The sequence below is a fragment of the Macrotis lagotis genome, chromosome 2 (genome assembly GCF_037893015.1).
Source record: "Macrotis lagotis isolate mMagLag1 chromosome 2, bilby.v1.9.chrom.fasta, whole genome shotgun sequence".
Lineage (NCBI taxonomy): Eukaryota > Metazoa > Chordata > Mammalia > Peramelemorphia > Peramelidae > Macrotis > Macrotis lagotis.
Genome location: NC_133659.1, coordinates 242,941 through 260,023, shown reverse-complemented (window position 1 = coordinate 260,023; position 17,083 = coordinate 242,941). Strand labels below are relative to the sequence as shown.

Below are 17,083 nucleotides of genomic sequence, written 5' to 3'. Positions count from 1 at the left end.
TCTTTGAACAAATAAATAGACGAAGGAGCTGAAATATAGGGCAACAGGTCCTAGCATTTTCTAGCATTTCATCTGATACATGATATGAGCCTTGCTGGGTATAGCCTTGGGGATGAAGGAGTTTCTGTCTTAAAGTAGTTTTTTTGTAGCTCTGACTTTGGAGTCAGAGGACCTGAGTTCCAATACTGACTTTGCAATTGACTTGGACCAGATTGTCTTGGAGGCCCCTCCAACTCAGAATCTATAACCCTATAACTGCTTTAGACTAGCCTCCTCTTCTGCAAAGTGATGAGCTTGATATGGAGGTTCCTTCAAGCTCTAAATCTTTGATCTCATGGGTCACTTAACCTCGGTTTGAAGGTCCCTTCCAGTTCTAAACCTACAATTGCCTCAGACTTCTGATTTTTACCAGATGGCTTTCAAGGGCTCTTTCAGTCCTAAATGATTGATACTATAAATTCTTTTCCCATACATATTGGTCTAAAGGCACTAAATGTTGACTCCCTGTAGAATGTAAGCTCCTTGAGGACAGGGACTTTTTCATTTAGATTTCATATTCTTATCTTTAAGTTCAGTGACTGACATGTCACAATGGTGTGATTGATTAATGATAAATATTAATACTGGATGATATTAATAGAATTAAAGGGTGTTTATCTAGAATGTTTAACTCCTCCCTAGGCAGTGAGTCCTGATTGAGCCACTGCTTTTTATCAATTATTGACTTTTGAATCAGGAAGACACTCATTAGTTCCTTCACCCTCTTTGCCTCAGCTTCCTCATCTGTCAAATGCCCTGGAGAAGGAAATGTCAAACTCTTCAGTACTTTTTGCCAAGAAAAAACCCAAATGGGGTCATGGAGAGTCAGAGACGACTGAAAAAACCAAACAACAATAACCGCTTTGTGCTGTGAGGTTGAAGTGAGTGAGCATAAGTAAAGCTTTATAAACCTGAAAGTGCTGGAGAAAGTCTAGTAGTTATTCTGCAAGGCATTTGCTTCTGAAATCTATCCTGTTTCCAGACCAATATTTTCAGTTATGTTCCCTTTAAAGTTACACCCATTTCTGTGAAATTGCCCAAGGAAAATCATAAGCTCCACCAAATGCCTGAAGGCATCTCACCCTGCTGCCATGATCATCAACAGACCCTGTTCCCTGGCAGTCTCTGGGAAGGCAAAATGTGACAGAAGCATCTTGCCCATGCAGCCCATTTTGGCTGTGAAACCAGTGTAAATAGCCAAGTGATCTTTCCTTGGTACCTAGCACTGTTCAATAGGCTTGAACCAAACCCAATTTTTTCAGAACCATTGTTGACCTTACACAGATGTGAATGAGAGTGGAAAGAGTTGCAACGGATTCTGGATCAGAAAGTTTCTCCTTTAAGTCGTTCTGAGGTGTAGATCAAACTTGCAGTCATTTAGTGGTAGATCTTTTCCCTCCCAGGGCAGATTTTAATACATTTATAACTTCTCATCTTGGGCCATTTTTGCTCATTTTATTCCATAAATAATACATAGAGGGTCAACTTAATTTACTGGGAGAATCATTTTAGACATTTTGTGGTTACAAAACTTAAGGTCAATTTACAGATTAAGATAAGCATTCCCATAAGACAGTACAATAAAAAAAGATAATTGCACATGAAACTACAAATCTACCATGTACAACTTCCTATTCCCATACAATAAAGCTATCATATAAATTTATTTCATTCCTTTTTTCTTCCATTCCCTCCCCCAAGAGATGACTATCATAAGACAAATAGGTGTCCTTTATTTTTAATTTTAATTTAATTTTTTTTCTTTTTGGTTTTTGCAAGGCAATGGGGTTAAGTGACTTGCCCAAGGTCATACAGCTAGGTAATTATTAAGTATTTGAGGCCAGATTTGAACTCAGGTCTTCCTGCCTCCAGGGCTGGTGCTCTATCCACTATGCTACCTAAATACCCCCTAATTTGTGTATTTATAATAATCAAAGTGACTTAGGCTTTCAAAGTTACTCAAAATTAAATTGATTTATTTTTCCAACTATATGCAAATATAGTTTTCAGTATACATTTTTTGTAAGGTTTTGAGTTCTATATTTTCCCCATCCTGTCTTCCCTCTCCTCTTCCCTTGACTGTAAGTACTATATTATAGGTTATACATGTATAACTATGCTAAACATATTTCCATATTAATCATATTGTGAAAGAAGAATCAGAACAAAAAGGAAAAGCAATGAGAAGGGGAAAAACATGAATCATAAAACAAATTTTTAAAATTTACAATATTATCCTTTGATCTTCATTAAGACTCCATAGTTCTTTCTCTGGATGTGACTGGTATTTTTCATAAGTCCTTTAGCAAGCAATGTTTCTGTTACTGGGTCCGGTTCATTCTCTTTCTTTTCTTTTTCCTTTTCTTTTTGGTTTTTGCAAGGCTATAGGGTTAAGTGACTTGTCCAAGTTCTCACAGCTGGGTAATTAAGTGTCTGAGGTCAAATTTGAACTCAGGTACTCCTGACTCCAATACCCTATCCACTGTGCCACCTAACTGCCCCTTCACTTCATTCTTTTCATTTTGAGCATGTATTTCTGTGCTTTTCTAAGATTAGTAAGATCATCATTATTTATTTATTTGTTTATTTGTTTGTTTATTTGTTTATTTGTTTGTTTGTTTGTTTGTTTTATATATATCATCATTTAGTATTCTATACCCTAACTTGTTCAGCTATTTCCTAACTGATGGAGATCCTTGCAGTGTCCATGTCTTTGCCACCACAAAAAGAACTGCTATAAACATCCCAGTCATATTCCAAGTAATAATTACTATTTGTGAATTTTCCTCCATCATTATTTTCTTTCTCAACCTTTCTTTTTACCCTTTCCCTGCTTCCTTATCTTCTTCCCCACCCTCCCAATTTTCACTTTACCCAGCCCTCCAACAGTTCCCCCTATCCCTTCCCCCCAAACCTGCCAATCCCAGTCCACACATCCCTCTAAAAGTTCTTTCATTAATCTGGCTCCCAGTTTTCTCCCCTCCGTATATTCCCTCCCAGATGTTCCTGTTGCTTCCTCTTCAATCCAGAAGAGAAAAAAATTTCATCATTACCAGCCCCACCCTCATCTACTTCCTCTACATTAATTCTTCCTTTAATGCCCCATTTTTAGAATCTAATTGATCTCTTATCTCTTCCTTCCCAGTTTTGGTCTTTAGAATCACTCCACAGACAACTCCACCCCAACTTTTCTTTCGAACTACTTTAGAAATGATGACATTTTCATATATTAATTAAACAGTTGGAATTTAGTGGGTGCCTTATAATTAATCTTTACCGTCTTCCTTATAGTTCTGGATCCATTGTGTTTTGGTCTTTTTTGTTACAAATGTCTGAAAATCTTTCAGTTCCTCAAATGTCCATTTTGCTACATTTCAGATTATACTCAACTTTGCTAGTTAAGTTATTCTTGGTTACAATCCCAGCTGTTTTGCTCTTTGAAATATAATGTTCCAAGGTAAGCAAGCATTTATCAAGTGCCTATTATATGCCAGCCCCTGTGCCAAAAGGCAGCTGGAGGGGGACGTCACAGTATACAGAGCCCTGGAACTAGAGTCAGGAAGAGCTCAGTTCAAAGTCAGCCTTAGATGCTTCCTATCTGTGTGACTTTGGGTAAGTCACTGAACCAACCAAGAGGCTAGTCTCAGAGGATCATAGAGTACATGGGGGATGGGAAATAATGTGTCAGAAGATGGAGAAAATAGGCAGAAGTTGGGAAGGGCTTTAAACTACTGCTGTCTGACCTTACTCCTGGGGTAGCTGGCCTTTAATGAGAGATATTAGGCTCACTTTTCTCACCCTTCAGATGTAACAAGGAAAAAACCAACATTAATTTGGGGGTTTATTCCCCAGGATGCAGTGAGATTTCTGGGGGAAACTGTTATTGGAGAACCTATGGGAGGTTGGGTGGGAGTGCCTGGGTGGGATGGGGACAATTCCCCTGGGGGATACTTTCACAAAGGAGAGAAATAGTCAGAGTGCTTTTGGGTACCTATTTTAACTCTCACTTCGTATAGAAATGTTAGCTCATTTGTTTCTAGGCTGTCAAAGGGCTTCCAATGCTGCCAGAACTCTGAATGTTGGTACCTTGGGCAAAGCCCTAGTCACTTTACCTTTAAAGTCTGTGTTAGGAGGTAAACTTGAGGACAAGTTCCATCTGCCCTCATTTATAGGATTTGGTGGTAAGAGTGCTCCATATTTGGGATAGGACCCACAGGGAGGTGACTTAAAGGGCATTGCATGATGCCAGAGGTGGCCAAGAGACCAACTCAAAGGCAGTCCTTGGTTAGGAGAACTTCTGTGGAGTGTCTGTGGTTGGTTTTATGACTGCAGTGCAAGTCATTTTAAATTCTCAGGGCCTCAGTTTCCCTATATGTAAAATGGTAATCATGATATACAGTGATCATAATGTCAAAGAATAATATTTGCTCTTCTTACCTAAAAGGGTTATTTTAGGGAAGATACTTAGCAAAGCTTGAAAGTGTGCAGAGACATGACTATTACTGATACTAAAAGTAATCTTAGGGAGATTGGTGATTTCTCAGACTATTTTCAAAATGTTATTCATGCACACACACACACACATACACATTCACACATGTGTGCACATAATATTATAATTTGTATATATTTGTATATATGTTTATAGATTATGTTTATAGATGTTTATATATCTACTTGTATATGTTCCCTAGCCCACCAGACTACCAGTGGGGTGTATTTGTTAGGAAGACATGTTACATATGTCCACACATGTATATTCTCCTCTTCTCTCTAATTTTGAATGCCAAGTGAGTGGATGAAATGAAAGACTCAAATATAGAGCAGAGTTCCTGCTTAAAAAATAATATATATATGTAAATATCCATTGATAATAATCTATCTCGATCAATTTAGCTATTAACTATTATCATCTATCAACTTGAATTAAATTTTCTTCAGAAATTATGTCACTTAATGAGAAATGCATATCTTCTTATAATAAGAAAAATGGACTAGCCCAAACAAGGATTAATTTTGTTTTGACCCAGACAGTGAGCTCATCAGGGAGATAGAGAGCTCCTAGAGAAGGAAATGTTTTCTACCAACACAAATGAGCCCCAGTGCCTGGCCTGGGGGCACTGAGAGGCTAAGGGACTTGCCTTGCTCATGTCTGTATACGTACAGTATGTTCCAAAAGTCTTAGTGCACACACAAGCATGTGTACACACAATATGATATATACATACACGAATATATAGACATACATATCTATCTATCTATCTATCTATCTATCTAGATAGATATACAAGTCACATTAACCTCTTGGACTTGAACCTTAAAACTGCCCTAAGACTCCTGGGACTCAGAGAAAGGACCTGAACCCAGGGCATGGTAATGCTGAGATTGGGGTTCCTTGCTGTCCATCCATGATGTTTCTCCTGAGGGCTCAAGCTCATTCTTCATCCTCACATCTTCAGGACTTGGCACTGTATTTTCCTGTGGTCATAGGAGCACTGACTACAAATATACAATTTCCACATCCCTCTCCAATTCAAGTCATGATTTCCACCTACAACCTACCCAACAAACATCTAACCAGTCTCTACTGGAAAATCTCTCATGATGGATTATTCATTGCTCTTGCCTTCATGTCACTTATTTCACCTTAAGGAACTCAATGATAGCTCCTCTCCAATCCAGAGATAATGGTCTTGTTCTTCCTCAAACTTGATAATTCTCCACCCAACTTCATTGTCCCCTTGTCTCCTTCCTCCCCTGGCTTCTTTTAAAACTCCCAGTCCCAGCTATGCCAGAGGACTTCTCTTTCAGAATACCTACCTCCCATTTCTTTTGTTAAAATAATATTTTATTTTTTCCTCAATTACAGATAAGAACAATTTTTAACATTTGGATCTTATTTTTAAACTTTTGAGTTCCAGTTATCTCCCTCTTTTCCTTCTTCCCTCCCTGACACAGGGGATTTGGTTATATATGTGCAATCATGCAGAACATTTCTGTTTTCATCATTCAGAGCAAGAATGCTTCTGTCTGTATTCAGACATTAGTTTTTTCTTTAGAAGGGGATAACATTTTTCATCATGAGTTCTTTGGGATTGTCTTGAATCATCGTACTGCTAAGAAAAGCTAAGTCATTCATAATCCCTCATCATACAATATTACTGTTTACTGTGTACAATATTTTTCCTGGTTCTGTCCACTTCCCTTTGCATCAGTTCATGTAAATCTTTCCAGGTGTTTCTGAAATTATTTGCTTATTTCTTATAGCACAATAGTATTCCATTACATTCATATACCACAACTTGTTCAGTCATTCCTCATTTGACATATATTCCCTAAATTTCTAATTCTTTGCCCCCACAAAAAGAACTGCTATAAATATTTTTGTACAAATATGTCCTTTCTCCTCTTTTGATCTCTTTGGAATACAAACCTAGTAGTGTTATTGCTGGGTCAAAGAGTACATATGCACAGTTTTATAACCCTTTGGGCATAGTTCCAAATTGTTCTTCAGAATAGTTGAATCAGTTCACAACTCACAACACACAACAGTGTGTTAATGTTCCAATTTTCCCACATTCCTTCCAGTATTTATCATTTTCACTTTCTGTCTTATTAGCCAATCTGATGGGTATGACTACCTCCCATTTCTCCTGTATATGTATCATTTATGGATCTCTCTGTTTGCATGAGGTGTGTCCCAATAAAATGTGAGCTCTATTTGCCTTTCTTTATGACTAGTGTGCCTTAGTGTTTAGGACCCTAGATGGACGTAAATCGGAAGGACTCATTGAATACTTATTCACTGGTGATGAAAATTTGCATAACATTTTCAGGTTTGCAAGGGCTAGACAAATAGTATCTTCTTTATTACCTCCATTTTTAGAGCAATCAGGACTTCAGAAACTGTCCTCTCAATCCACTCACATTGAATGGCTTGTCCGTGATCATACAGGCTTCTGGTGACAGAAGAACTCTTTGTCCTCCTACTCCAGTCAACTTTCTTTACACCAAATCCCACTGATTCCTTAGCAATGGTTTGTAGATCAAACTCTTAAGTGTTTGAAGGACCCTTCTGTGGAGAAGGAATTTGACTACTTTTGTTTAACCTCAAGAGTAGAACAAGGAACACTCCAATGGCTGAAGTGGACTGAAAAGAGGGGTCAGTTTAAGCTCTATGTCAGGAAATACTTCCTAATGGTTAGAGTTGTCCAAGTTGGGATGGACTGGTGACCATTTCTCAGGTACATTAAAATGGAAATCCCTTCAAGTAGGACTCAGATTAGATGATCACTCTCCAAATCTGACTCTCTGTGATTTTTAAATGGTTCTTCCTAAAGACATATAAAAATTATCTGGATTTATATGAATATTTAGTTTATATCTACACAATCCACTTCTAATCTTGCTTCTAACCCTGGAATTCATTTTTTCTCTCTCTCTTCATCCATCCATCCATCCATCCAGTCTCATTTGATCCTCATAACAACTTTGTGAGGTAGGTATTGCTATTTCCCTCTTTTCAGAGATGGGGAAACTGAGGAATAAATGAATGTATGTCTTCCTGGACACCACGTACCATGCTACATATGGAAATAGCCATAATGAATGAATGTCTTGTTTTTTTTTATCTTCACATCAAAAGTATCAAAAGCTAAATATGGTTATTTTTTTCTCTTATTGTTAATGAAGTTAAACTATGTTCTGATCTGATTTCTTCTATGTAAAGTTCTATTTGTATCTTAGCTTGACTTAATTTGATGATAGGTGATCTGTTTCTCCCTTCATTTCTTTATTCTTTGAGTTTGAGTTTGAGTTTGCATTGTTAAAAGGAACCTGAGAAGGATTTCCCTTTTCTGCATTGATCTATCTCTGAGGCTACTTATTTAAGCTCCTATGCATTTGCTTGTTTTTCCAAATCTGAACTTCACCCATTTCCCATTGATTAGACTTTTTCCCCCCTTTCTTTCACATGGATGACAAAATCTCTCCCCCTCCCCCTGACACTGTTTCTGCAAGTTGTTTGTCCTCAGTCATGAGAGTGGTCATGAAATGGTCCTTGAAGACTAAATCTTTTCAATTGATCACAAATGGCATCCTCCTAGAAGTCTAGTCTTCTGGGTGAAATCAGACAAATGTTGAAAAAAAATCATGCTTTGGCCAAAGTCATTACATCCCTTACTGAGAAGTTAAAACTCAGTGGTAGAGGGGAAAAAAGGATGGTGTTGGGAATAGGTTTGTATCATTTTTCAAATAAGATGGTGCCAGAGCACAAAGCTGGGTCCCATGCCCTTTAGCGTGATCTCTGAATTCTTAGTTTTGTATGAATCTTTCCACTACTTTGTGCTTCCATTTCCCCAATGAAAAACCCAAATAATTTCTGCCAGGAAGTTCTCTATGGGACTTACTGTGCTCCAAGGTCTCAATAAAGAAAGTGACTAGTCCTCAAGTCTGGCATCCCACAACTCAAGCTTGGAAAATCTACCTGATCCCACAGCTTCATGGGTTTGTAGATTATCTTCCAGAACATTTAAAGAAAGAACTCCTGAGTCAGGGAACCTGGGTTCAGATTCTCCCTCTGACATATGGACATACACACATACACACATACATTTGCATGTATATATAGACATCTATGTTTTATACACACATATCAGTTCCTTGAGTGTAGAGATTATTTCATTGCTGTTATCCAATACTTATCACAGTGGCTGATAGGTGCTTAATAAGTGTTTGTTGACTAATTGTGTGACTCTGGGTAGTATCTCAAATGACATTTTAAGACAACGAATCTCAAAGTGTGGCCCTGGAATTCTTGGCAGCTCTTATGACCCTTCAAGAGAATCCACAAAGTCAAAAACTCTTTTCACAATAATATTAAGACATTTCAACCTCTAATATAATAATTATGGATGGATATAGCTCATATAAACAAAAGCTCTTTGGGAGGTCCTTATTTTTTAAGAGTATAAAGGGTCCTGAGACCATCAGATTTGCGGATGACAGCTCTAAGGCTCAGGATTACAGGTGAGGCACTGTTTTACATCAATGGGGAGAATTTCTCTCTACTGATTCTCCTACATGGATGAAATCAGTCCTGGATCACATCCCTAATACAGGTATGCAGCACCCCAGAGCAACCAGACAAAAAGCTGACTCCAAGATAGGAAGACCTGGGTTCAAGTCTTTCCTTTGACATATATCTGTATAACCTTGAAAAATCATTTTAACCTCACAATCCCCCACTCACCAACCCCAAATCTCCAAGACTATAAATTACAGACTTTCCTTGAAAGGGGAAGCTTTTCACTTGTCTCCCTGTGCCAAGGATATCATAGGTCACACACATATACATACATACATACATACATTTTTGTATATGTGGGTGAATATAGCAGATGCACAAATATTTGTATATATGAACATACATATTCACTAGAGAAGTTGAAGAATTATAGTTTCTCATAATAACCCTGTGTGCTAAGTAATGTGATATTTTTCCAATCTTTACTAAGATTGCACAACTAGTGTGAATAAGAGCCAGGACTTGAATCCAGATCCTTTCTGCCTCCTAGTGCAGAGCACCTTAACTCTCACTCCAAGCTGAGGCTCCCACATGATCCTTTACCCCCTTCCCCCCACTCCCAATCTTTTGCTTTTTCTCAACTGTTCCTCTTGCCTGAATAACTGTTCCTTCTCCTCCCCTCTACCCCTGGGCTTTCCTGTCTTTCTTCAGATTCCAATTCAAACCCATCCTCTACAAATAGTCTTTTCTTATCTCCTTTAGTACCAATGCCTTCCCTCAGAGATAACCTCCAATCTTATTTTTGGACTGAGATGCTTGTATGTAGCTTCCACTTGAGGGCAGGGACTGTCTTTTGCTTCTCTCTGAATCCCTGGTACTTAGCCTTGAGTCTGGTACACAGCAGGCACTTAATGAATACTCACTGACTTGACTCTTTATGTCCATGTGTCCCGAGGAGCCCAACATTGCACTGGATTCACAGAACTTTGGAATCCAGAATTTCCTCCTGCCTTAATGTCCAAGGTCTTTTTCTCTCCTAGGTGACCATGGCCAGCATTGGAATCAATGGAGGCGACTCCCCGGAAACCTGTGACAGGGTCCTCTTTGCTCTGCGCATGGCCACGTGGAATCAGATTTTGGATCCCTGGGTTTACATCCTGTTGAGGAGAGCTGTTCTCAAGAACCTCTACAAGGTCGCCCAGAGGTGTTGTGGAGTGCGCACCATCATCAGCTTGCATGCTTGGGAGCTCAGCTCCATTAAGAATTCCTTAAAGGTTGCAGCCATTTCTGAGAGTCCCTCTGCTGAGAAAACAAGCCCCCAGTCACCCACACTCACAGGACAATGAACTCATGGAGGCACAGCAAAGAAGAGACTGGACTGGGGCCATTATCCTGTTGGCTTATTAATTGCAGGCTGTAGGTTTGAGGCCTGGGGCTGTCAAAGCTGACATGGTCATCTTCAGTCATTGAATTAACTGGATAATTACAAATCCCTGTTCTGCCTTATGTAGATACAGCCCAAAGGCAAAGAATGTGATGAAATGACAGGAGGGTCATAGACTGAGGTCAACTTTGTGGTCACCTGTGTTGGTGACTAGGTGTTTTCTCTGAGCTTGACCAAGGAGTCCTTGAAGACTACCTGGAGAGCCAAATAAACACTTGGAGCTGAGCTGAGAGAGGGCTCAGATGCCATCACTATACAGATAAAGAAACTGAGGCCAAGAAAGCCTACTGACTTGCCCATGACTACATGGGTAATAAATGTGAAAAGTGGTCTGGGAATCCACAGGGCTCCAGTGTCTGGATGATTGGTACTCAGCTCTGCCATGAGGTTCAGGAGGCATACTCATGGGTAGAAATTGACACATGTTTCTAGTTGTATCTATGAGGCCATTCTGGGCCAGATTGGAACCATAGAATTTCAGAGTGGGTAGGGGTCATCTAGTCTGACCCAAACCTGAAAAGGAACTCTTAATAGATACAGCTGGCATGTGGTCATAGCTCCTTGGTTTGGAGACCTGGGCAGTTCAAGGCACTTCTGGCCCAGCCCATTCATTTCTCATTCTGAGACTCATTCAGGATACATGAACATTGAGTGTTGTGTGTGTGTGTGTGTGTGTGTGTGTGTGTGTCTATAAGACAGTGTATACATTTCTTAATGCTTGTGGAGATTTTGAACCTAAGTAGTAGGTACCAGAGCTATATTTCAATTCTATTCAATTCAATTCTTTCTGTAGGACTTTACTGAGCCCAACTAGGTATCAGACACTAAGCTGGGCATCAGACACAAAACCTGAACAGTCCCCACCTTCAATATGGTAAGGCTGTGGGTGGGTACAACATGCACATAGTTGACTGAAACCAAATTTTATGGGCAACATGAATGAGGGGATACAATGGGAAATTTGTAGGAAGCAGTCTTTATTCTGAGCCCTCATCAATTTAGATTTACTTTGGCAGAGCCTCTGGACCACCAGAGCTGATTGGTTGCAGACTTTGTAGGCTTCCATCTAAGTGTGATCTGTATCATGGGTCACACTACCCACATGAAGTACATCACAATTCCTGGAAATGGTGGAGTGTCATTCACCAGGGGAATCACCAAAAAGAACCTTTTCATCTGAATGAGATGGGGGGTAGGGATCAGTCTTACCCAATGGAAGCCAAAATAGAAGAAACAGCCCCATTATTAGCCATATTCCATAATTTCAGTCCTATTTATGTAGGAGTCAACAATGCAATTGAGTAATAATTAACATAATTGAAGATATAGGGTTGATGCAAAAGTGAAAGTCCAGCTTAGTAGGTTCAAGAATTTGTAAACAAAAACCCCATTGACAGGGTCTTAGCTTTATTTAGTGAACATAGAGCCTGTCAAGTTTAAGCCCTCATTTTACAGAGGGGCCAGAGAGGTCCAAAGACAGGCTGCATTAAGTAGCAGAGCCAGAGTCCCATGACTACCAGACTCCTCCCCTCCCCAACATTATCCATCGGACTCATGTTGAATTCCTTTAGAAGCATCATCATCCGAGTGAGCATCAGAGTGGCTGAGGGTTCATTTCTCCCTGAGGATGGTGCTGATATTGAGGTGGTTATATCTAATAAAATCAGATGATAATGTTTTGATCCCAATTGTATTAAGGTAACATCCTAGAAATCTGAGCTTTGGGGGTCCTAAATCATCCAAGCAATTTCACAGTAGACTTGGACTTGCAATGGAGACCAGAACCCTCATGGAGATTTCCATGATTAGCCCAAGCTCCATCCCCAATTCCCCACAGTCATTCTCATAATCTCATGGCAGGTGCAGACCATTTTGACCCCACTTTCTGCTCCCACTAGAATATAAGTTACTTGAGGGATGGAACATCTGATCAAACTGTATTTTTTAATCCCTAGTGTTCAGCATAGAGGTCAGGACTATAAGTCCTGAATAATAGTAAGTGCTGAATAAATGTTTGATCATTTCACTCAGTCCTTCATTTGGATAGTCAACTTGATGGAAGAAAGTCTGCAGTTTGAGCTTGCTGATAGGGAGGACTTTACATCTTCTCATTGTCAGTGTAAATATGCCAATGGAACACACCTAAAGCTTATGTCATCTCTCTGCATGGTGGAACAAGTGGTCGTACCTGGTGCTTGTATTTCAATGTGTTTTGTTGTCCTAGGTTAGAAACTTTTGGTAAGAATAGAATTGCTGTTTAAAAAATCTCTTGATGACTTTCTCTGCCACATCATTGCAGTTTTCTTTAGAAAACTGGATGAAAAGGATGTAAATATGTGACATATCATCCTCATACTTATTCTATCTTGTGGATGTCACAGTCCAAGGTAACAGATGCCAAGTGATGCTGGACACTTGAAAGTGTTCATCTGCTTATTCCACCTTGGTCTTTATCATGTGAATGAATGTATATTGTGTTCTCTGTTCTGGTTGATGTGTTCACAAGTTTCAACAATGATCTGTATATTTGGTGGCTTGTATTCTATGTAACAGTATTGTAATGAGTGTAACTTTAATGCTTCATTAAATGCAAAAAAAATCAAACAACATAACTGTCTTACAAGATAAATTTACCAGTATTTTCAAAGTAGGGACTGGTACTTTTGGAAAGTCAGAGGGAAGGTCCAGGAGTCATCAGTGGAGAACCAAAACTGAGTATAACTCAGTTTGGGTGTTTGAGTGATCTTAGTCCATGAAGCATGCGACAGCTTGCCTCGATAGAGGGAATTTTCTCACCCAGAGGTTCTCCTTACTAGAAAAATCAGACCCAAGGCCCACTCTCAGCTCCTATCCTGCTCCTGCTACTCTTCATTATCAATAATCAATAATCAGTAATCATCATTATCATCATCTATCATCCCATCAAAGGTGCCATGATACCTCAGACTCTGTCCAATCCTAAAGGTTTGAGTTACAAAGAACACCTTTTTCATCCTCTAGCAGCTCCTCAGAGTCCATTTGGCCTTTTCTGGTTGCATCCTTTCCTCTATTCCCTTTTGTATGTGTATAAATATAAGTGTTCATTGGCATGCTTTGCAGTCTGATTCTGATCTTGGTTATATACTGGTTAGAATTGATAAATGTTGACCATCTGTAAAATAAAGCAGTTGCGTTAGATGTTCTGTAAAACCCATCTATCTTTAAACTAACTAGGTGTTTTCCCCTCCCTTATTTCCATAATATGGGACCATTTCTGAGGGCTGGAATGTAAACAGAATACACAATGGCAAGAAACTTTGGCCAAGATGTTGGCAACATCATGTGGTGAGATGGTCTGCCCAAAGATGTCCTCCGAGAGGAGTTGAAGAAAATCATGGCCTTCTTGTTGTTCTACCTTTAGGTCATGTTCAGAAACCATGCAGCAATTTTGGGTTAGAAAGTTAAGGCAACAAAACAGGAGCTCATATTCATCTTTAAATAGTTTAGTCCTTGGTTAGAGAGACTTCTGTGTGTATACTGCTATTATTATATTTTGATCTGGCTAGTCAAGTTTCTGACAGAATAAAAATGACAGTACCCTTGATCCTGAAAGTTGAATGGAAGCGGATCATGTAATATCCCCTGGAAGTGCTCTTTCATTTCCATTGAGAAGAGGAAATGAATTTTGGCTGTCAGTTTCAACCTTCACTGGTTCAAAGGATCAGGGATTTAGAGTTAGAAGAAATGTTGAAAGATTTCTCATTTAAAACATGAGGGAATTGGGCGGCTAGGTGGCGCAGTGGATGGAGCACTAGCCCTGGAGTTAGGAGTACCTGAGTCAAATCCTGCTTCCAACACTTAGGAATTACCTAGCTGTGTGGCCTTGGGCAAGCCACTTAACCCCATTTGCCTTGCAAAAACCTAAAAAAAAATGAGGGAACTGAAGCCCAGGGAGTTCACACAGGCAGCAAATGGCAGAGCTAGGCTTATAGCACCACACAGCCTCTAATATTTCAATTACACAACTTGATGATATTTGAAGCTGCAAAAATGCACAGAGTTGCTTTCTGATAGGGTGCTGACTTCATTTAATTTGGTTTAGGACTACATAAGAGACTGAAGAAATGACAACTCAATTGTTATTAAAATGTAATAATGATGCCATCCTTCTTTTTCAATGGTGACATCTTCCACCATCACAGACTATAGAGAGAGATTTTGGATATTTCCCCTAGCATCTCTTGCCTTACTCCTGTTGTGATCAACAACACAGGTTTTCAGATATTAGTGACTAAGCACTAACATTTGTGACTATGTAACAGAATCACACTAGGTTTCACATTCACCCAGAATAATCATAACCTTAACACTACCTTCTAATCTGCACAATCACAGAAAATAATTTGGAATGAAGTATTCTCATCTGCCCATTCCACCAGTGGAAGACTTCACGTGCTTGGGGTAGATACACCCCATTACTCACTGATGAATTTGTGATTGGCATGGGGGTCAATCCAAATGAACATTAATTCAATAGGTCTCCTCTGAGGAAATGTTATATAGTAATTTTATAGATATCTCCTAGGTGCTGGGTTCACTAATTCAACTCAGCCCAGAGGATGCTCCTACATTCTCCTTCAGGGTTGGTGTCCCTCTAGCAAAGCTGCTGCCATTCATGGCCAATTATGCTAGGAACTCTACTTGTTGGACCTAAAATGCTTCTTCCTACCTTTTGAAATTCACTTCATGATCTGGACCACTTTGACTGCCATTTTCAGTCATCTAAGATCAGAATGAATAAACTAAACTGAGATGGAAACAGTGGAATCAAATGGTTATAGTTGCATGGCAGCTGAGTTGTAAAGAAAAACAATAGTCTATGATGCCTCTGCTATTACATCTCTCCACACCTAGAAGCTTCCGGAATTTGTTTTTTTCTCTATCCTTTGAAAGTCACTAAAGAAAAGTATTTTTCATCTGACTATGCCTTGTTGATGTCATCTAAACTATGTTTTGTCTGCTTTTCTCTATTAATAACAAACAGAACCTTCCCATTGTATGGCAATGATATCTGGGGTACTGAATTCTCATGCTTTGTGGAGATTTTTAGCAAACTGATAAGGCAAAAACCTCCTGAGAGGGCACTTCTCCTAATGGAATTTCTGATATCAAATACTTTATCCCTAGGTTAAGTGACATGAAGCACATCTTGAGTTGAGAACTCAACTCAAGAACTGGAATCCTGGTTGGGAACTACATTCATTTGAATTTTTAAGTCTTTCAAAGTTGTCAAAGTTGTGGTTATTGTATAAACTGTCCTCCTGGTCCTGCTCACTTCACCCTGCATCAACTCATGTAAGACTACTCATTACTTCACTTTATAGACAAAGAGATCCCAGTCTTCCAATCACTTTCTTTGTGTAACTGTCCAAATTCCATCTGAAAGCTGTTTCTTCATATGTGTATTTTAGAAGTATATATTCAAAAATAATACTTTTTCTACTAGTATTGGGTATCAAAATGCTTATTCATATCTAGAAATGTCCTACATCCTTTGATAACTAATATAAATCTCTTCACACAAAAGCTCTTTTGCCCATTCTTTTCAACAATAAAGAGGGTGAGCCTTAGTTACATATAGAACAATGGAGGTGTACTAGTCTATCTGACCCAGGAGTCAGGAAGATCACCTTGGACATGAGATAACTGTGCGGTCATGACCAGGCACCAATGTCACAGAGTGTCAACTCTCTAAGACTGTAAGACATAGGCAAGTTTTCATCCTGAGAGTCTGGTATTCCAGTGAAATAAGTCCCGACAAAACGGTGGGTGGGAAAGAAACATTGATTAAGAGCCTTCTATGTGCTGAGCTCTGTGCCAAGTGATTCACAAGTATCATTTCTTTATTTTACAACAACCTGGTAGGCACGTGGTGAAATGATACCAATTATAAAATTGAAGCAACTGAGGCAAATGGAGCTTCAGTGATTTTCCCAGGGTCACCAGCTGGTGAGTGTCCAAGAGCTTCCTGGCTGTAGGCATAGCACCAGCACCACCTGGTGGCCAATAGGCACAGACACACAACAATGAAAAGCAAACTACTCAGGAAATATTTTGCAGTTGCAGAATAAGGCAACTTATGTGTAAACATACTCCCCAAATGGTTTGATTGTTTTCACTGCTTTGATTGGTCAAGCTGTTCACGACTCTAACCATTGGCCAAAGAGTCAATGAATGGAGGACCAGTCTCCAACTCCTTAACTCTGACAGGCTCTCATCTTGCAGAGAGATGCCCAGAACTCTTTGGAGTTGGTAGGACCAGCATGGGTGTGCTGCAACTCCAGACCAGATTCTTTAAAAGGAAATTCTAGAACCTCTGGCCTTATTAGACATTTTCCTTCCTGGAAGGAGAGAAGCCTAAAAGGTTCCAACTTTTATCATCTTCTTTGATCTCTGTATTTTCCATTCTAGCTTGAGTAAATCAACATGTAATCAGGCATTGGCTTTTTAGTGCCACTGAAAATAGTATTTTATTTTCCAGATGAAACATGGGTCTGACACTTTTTTCCAGGCCAAGCAAGGGGTTTCAATGGATT

The 17,083-nt window shown here is 39.3% G+C and overlaps 1 protein-coding gene across 2 annotated transcripts in view; it reads left to right on the top strand.

Annotated features, from left to right (window-relative positions):
• The window catches only part of PTGFR (prostaglandin F receptor), a 35,269-nt gene extending 21,637 nt beyond the window's left edge, over positions 1-13,632 (top strand). For both annotated transcript variants that reach the window (XM_074221097.1, XM_074221098.1), the window contains exon 3: positions 10,105-13,632. In XM_074221097.1, the coding sequence (XP_074077198.1) occupies positions 10,105-10,410 (306 nt within the window). In that variant the 3' untranslated portion in view covers positions 10,411-13,632. The remainder of the gene's footprint in view (positions 1-10,104) is intronic.
• Positions 13,633-17,083: the final 3,451 nt, after the last annotated feature.